We start from the raw sequence: 4,961 nt of genomic DNA, 5'->3' as shown, positions 1-4,961 counted from the left end.
TGTATGTGTGTGCTTTTCAAATTTTCAATTCGTCCTTGTACTTTACTTCCTTCTCACAATCTTTATACTAAGCCCCAATTACGGAAACACTGGAAGCTAGTCTAGAACCTCCCCACAAAATTTCTTAACTGGATGTGATATCCATCTATAAGATGGCAATAATACTAGTTATATGCAAAAAAAAAAAATGGGACGTAGTCTACTTTCACTGTTGTTTGTAGGGTGGTGAGGTAAGTAGGTAGTGCTGCTGGCAAGTTTGAACCCTACTCTGAGTTGACAATAGTTGTAAACTTATCCTGGTTGGAATCACCACTGGACTTTGATATGTGCTTCGGAAGGAAGAAGATTACATAGGGAATGGGAACAAAATTTCTGATGGATATGAAGTTCAACCTTGCTAAGGATTTTGGTGGTGGAACCACCCAGCACGTAGCCCCTGAATGTTCCCTCTATTGCGGTTCAAGTTCGATTTTGGAGACATTCGGATATTTGCAGGATAAACAATTAAACATGCATGCCATGAAAAAGGTTGGACATTTGTTCAAGTGCAATGGCATCTTAATGATAAACGAGTCATTTTAAGTGAACATTCAAACATATAAATTCCAAAAATTTCTTACAACATTTGCAATGAACAAGAAGTCAATAATAAGATTACATCAAAACTTAACACAACTCAGCCTAACTTTTACTAGCCTGCATGTCCATTGTTCGATCATCTTTGATTTCCATTGTTTCATAGGTAGGTAAACGCTGCAAACGGATCATGGACGGTGGAGATGATAATGAGGGTGGTGTGCTGCGCTTGGAGTTGGAGCAGAAGCTGTAGTGTTGTAGATGTGGGGAGATGGGATCAGTTGCCTAGGTGGAGGTGGGCATTGGTAGCATTTGGTGAAGAGCCCAAAGGTATCAATCTGGTGTACGAAGTTGGTTACACTAGCCCACCCACCAAATCCAAACCCAACTATGAACACCCAAACCACCACAAACACATTTACTGAATATATTCCTGCCCATCTTCCTAAGAACTTTGGTGGTTGCTCCACAGCATTCTGCAACACCAAAAAGTTTCAAAATGAAATCCGTTAAATCCAATTAAACATGAAACTATTATGCGAACTGTTAGTATCACAATCGTAATAGACGCCGACATCATTTCTGCTATAACATTAGAAATTAAATACAACTATTTTGTTATTTTTTCTTTATCAAAAATTCAAAATCGAAAGGATTCAAATGTCAAATTATACACATAACACAGTGCTTATCCAGGTGTGCTAAACTCATACTTCTGATAGGTCCACATCACTTAACTTTTTTTCCCAAAAAATACTCCTATCAGGTCCAGATGTCCAGATCCACCCAATAGGAAAATCTCAAACTACTAGACCAATAATCTGGTCAAAGCAGCAAAAGTATAACTTCCTTTTTGCACTCTATATCCAAAGGAACCCTATTAAAGCAACACCATTATTATACCCAATCAAAAGCAAGTGTCCAAAAAGAGTATGACACTTAGCTCTGTGGTTCCTGAAAAACATTCTGAGTTCTGACCATTTACGGATTTCTTACATGATTCTGTTCGATAATCTCATGTATCGTAGATTACGTATCGGCATATCGCCAGTCCTCATTTATTACAATTTTTAGCCATTTTAGGAAAACCCTTTATTGTCAGCCAGAACATACAGTCCTCCTAATAGGCTAATAGTTAACAACAATGTTATGGTGTAAGTGCGCTAGTCTTAAAAATTTTGACGTACCTCACGGGCTGCAGCAGTTCGGAAGGTGAAAATGTGAGCGAGAGATGGAATAATGTAGACAGTGAAGCTAACAAGCAACGCTCCAACGGTGGAATTGATAGGACCGAAGAATGGGAAAATGATTGCGAGGAACCAAATTGGCACCACTACAGGCAATCTAGCTGCTGCTCTTTTGCACAAGCTTTTGCAGTTGTGCATTCCAATTGCTTTCTCCCATACAAAATACAGTGGGGTGCACGCAAATCCAAACGTTATAAACTGCAATCAAAATACATACGTTAAATTGCTTCAACCACAGGCCACAGCCAACGACAGAATTGGCATTTAAAAATTTATTAAACTTAAAAATGCATTTAACTTATTTGGTTGTGATATTATGCGCACCTGATGGATGAGCATCAATACAACAGCCATGTCTCTGAAGTGTGATTTCGGGAGAAGAGCAAAAGCATTGGCATGGTTGAGAAGTAAATCACCAAATGCCCAATACACAGCAACAGCTGATGGTAGCGTCAGTGTGAGCACATAGAGTGTAGCAAGTAGATAGATTGCCTTAAATTTCTGTGGCTTCCACATTGCGTGCATGATTTCTCTGCACACCAATACGTACATCAAATGTAAGCTTTAATTTAATCTGCCTATAATACATGGGGATCCATAATACATATCCTTATTTTCATGTTAAGAGCAAAAGTGAACAGAAAAGTGTTTTTGCTTTCTATAGTAAAAGTGAATGATTCCCAGGGAATCACAGTGGGCTTTTTCAACTTTCTGCAGCGAATAATAAACTCGCTATCATACAAGATTGATCATTGATTATCAAAAATGTTCAAAATATATAAAACGATAGAATTACAGCATGTCAAGTTGTCAACATATGCATGAATGTGGTTGCATGGTGCAACTCCGGACTCCCTGCTCTGTCTCTCTCATTATTCTATGTAAATGACATTGTTGCAATTATACTATGTGAACAATTAAAAATGGATTTCGTACTTGGAAATCGGGATATATTTGGAGCCAATGTAAAAGACAACAACGTTAAGTTAGGGATGTCTTACACTGTAACTGCATGTCCCCCGAATGTGTAAAGAATGTTTGTTGCCCCGGTGAAATATAGAACTAACTTGGCCGGACCAGAATGCTTGACCCCTTCAACCTACAACATTTTTTTTTCAAATAGTAGTTAATATATAACAGATGATTTTTATTCAAAATAATAATGAAAATATGTTCCAAGTTCTCTAACTTACTTGTCCATGGAGGAGAGAAGCAATGGTGAGATACCAAGCAGTGTAGGTGGTCATTATAAGACCAAGAAAAGACCAAATTCTATAGTTGTGGAAGGAAGGAATGAAGACTGTGGTGGCACAACATGCACCAAAGATGTATGTCCAGGTTCTCTTGTCCAAATTATCATTTATGTAGTAAATGTTACTGCAAAACCAGAGTTAACTCTAAATAAATATTATCAAGAGCTCAAGTTGCAGAAAAGATGGAATCTTTAATTCTTTTTTATCTGAAAGTTTGATGAAAAGGACAAATTAAGACCAAAGTACCTAGCACAAGCTATGAGTTGAATGACAGATCCAAACATAAGAAATGTGCAGTTAAATGCCAACCCCACATTTCTCCAATGCTTTCCAAGGAGCCCATCAAGAACTTCAAACCACTTCAGTGGAGAAAATAAAAACACCTCTTAGTATAATTGCTTAAAAATATAAAGAAAGATGCTGTCTAAAGTTTACAGACTGATCAACTAATTAGTGGTTAGGAGAGTAGAGAGGAGAACCTGGATAACATGGTTTCTGAAATCCACTTTTTCCCTTTCTTTTCTTGTTCTGTATTCTACATAGAGGACACTTATGAGGTAGGCTGTCCAACTTCCTAACAAACCATAGAACAACTGAAAAAGAATGCCTGATAGCATTCCAAGTTGAGAAAATGAGTATGGTAACGTGAGTAGAACTTGAGCAACCTGAAAGAACAAACCAAATAACCCCAAGAATTAGGAAACGCAGCTGAAGTTAATTAATAACACAAAAATGAAGAACGACCATTACTATCAATAATCACCTGATTTGAAGAACAACTAAACCAAGCATCATAAACAGAACCACCATCCCACAAGAACTTAGTCAGCCTAGATTTCATGGATTTAGGCTTCCCTTCAGTTTCCATTTCTACATAATTGCCAACAATTACTGTCTCCACCACCTTGTCTGTCTCCATTGCTGTGTCTATATATATATATATATATATCTCTCTCACACACACACACCCACAGTGATGACTGATGAGTGAGTGAACTTAGTACTGGCTACTTGTGTTATATAATGTGCCGCGCTTGAGATTCTAAACAAAGTGAACAGTGGAAGAAGGCATGGACCGGTATTTATACAAGACACAAGGACTGTTGGGTGATGGGAAAGGTTAGGTTGAGAGGTGTATATAAACTTATAAAGTGGTTTAGGGGGAAGTGAAGTGAGAATTGAAAACTGCTTTTGGAGCAAATGTTCTGTTGATATTAAGCTGCTTTGACGAAAGTCAATAAACTACTCAGTTCAAGTTGATTTTTATTTTATGTGTTGTCACTCATGATTAATCTGATTAAAATATATTAGGCAGCGTGAGTGCCTTGTCCGCACGAGTGGATTACCCACGCTTTTCGAGCTTATAGTTAGCATTAACTAACACAAACATTCTCACTTCACTGATTGGACCTCTTTCTGTTCCTAGTATTACCTAATTACCAACTAAACAAAAGCAAATTTGCTGCCTTTAATATTTATAAAATCCCTTAAAGTTGACTGTTTATGTCAACAATGAGCTCAAATAGGGATGTAAAAAATATCCACAAGGACGGGGCTCTACGGAGACCCGACTCCAATGGGGCGGGTACAGTGTTCACGATTCCGAACATAATGTCAAAATTATGCTATTTTAGTTTTTCAAAAAAAACGAAAAAAATAATATAAATCAAAATATTTATGATTCTAAAATTAGTCAGAATCAAACTATGACATAAGTCGAAATATTGTGAATTTTAATTTTTCAAATTTCTGAAATTTGAAATCCCAAACTATAGGCAGAACGAGAATTAAGAGATTTTTGTTTTAGTTAAGTTGGTTAATAAAGAATGGGGCAGATATGGAAAATCCTCGACTATCTCTCAAGTGAAATGGGGATAGAGCGGAT

At 37.1% G+C, this 4,961-nt stretch overlaps 1 protein-coding gene across 1 annotated transcript; it reads right to left on the bottom strand.

Annotated features, from left to right (window-relative positions):
• Positions 1-576: 576 nt before the first annotated feature.
• On the bottom strand, positions 577-4,312 carry LOC147520006 (auxin transporter-like protein 2). Its single transcript, XM_086591513.1, has 8 exons — positions 3,840-4,312; positions 3,556-3,741; positions 3,323-3,435; positions 3,017-3,200; positions 2,825-2,922; positions 2,148-2,355; positions 1,764-2,021; positions 577-1,052 (listed from the first exon to the last, which is right to left on the bottom strand). The coding sequence occupies exons 1-8, from the start codon at positions 3,993-3,995 to the stop codon at positions 765-767; spliced, it is 1,491 nt and encodes a 496-aa protein (XP_086447639.1). The 5' UTR covers positions 3,996-4,312; the 3' UTR covers positions 577-764.
• Between the last annotated feature and the right edge of the window lie 649 nt (positions 4,313-4,961).

This window comes from Coptis chinensis, chromosome 2 (assembly GCF_015680905.1).
Source record: "Coptis chinensis isolate HL-2020 chromosome 2, ASM1568090v1, whole genome shotgun sequence".
In the NCBI taxonomy this organism is placed as follows: domain Eukaryota; kingdom Viridiplantae; phylum Streptophyta; class Magnoliopsida; order Ranunculales; family Ranunculaceae; genus Coptis; species Coptis chinensis.
The sequence above is the reverse complement of the archived record's forward strand: the minus strand, read 5'-3'. Positions and strand labels throughout refer to the sequence as shown.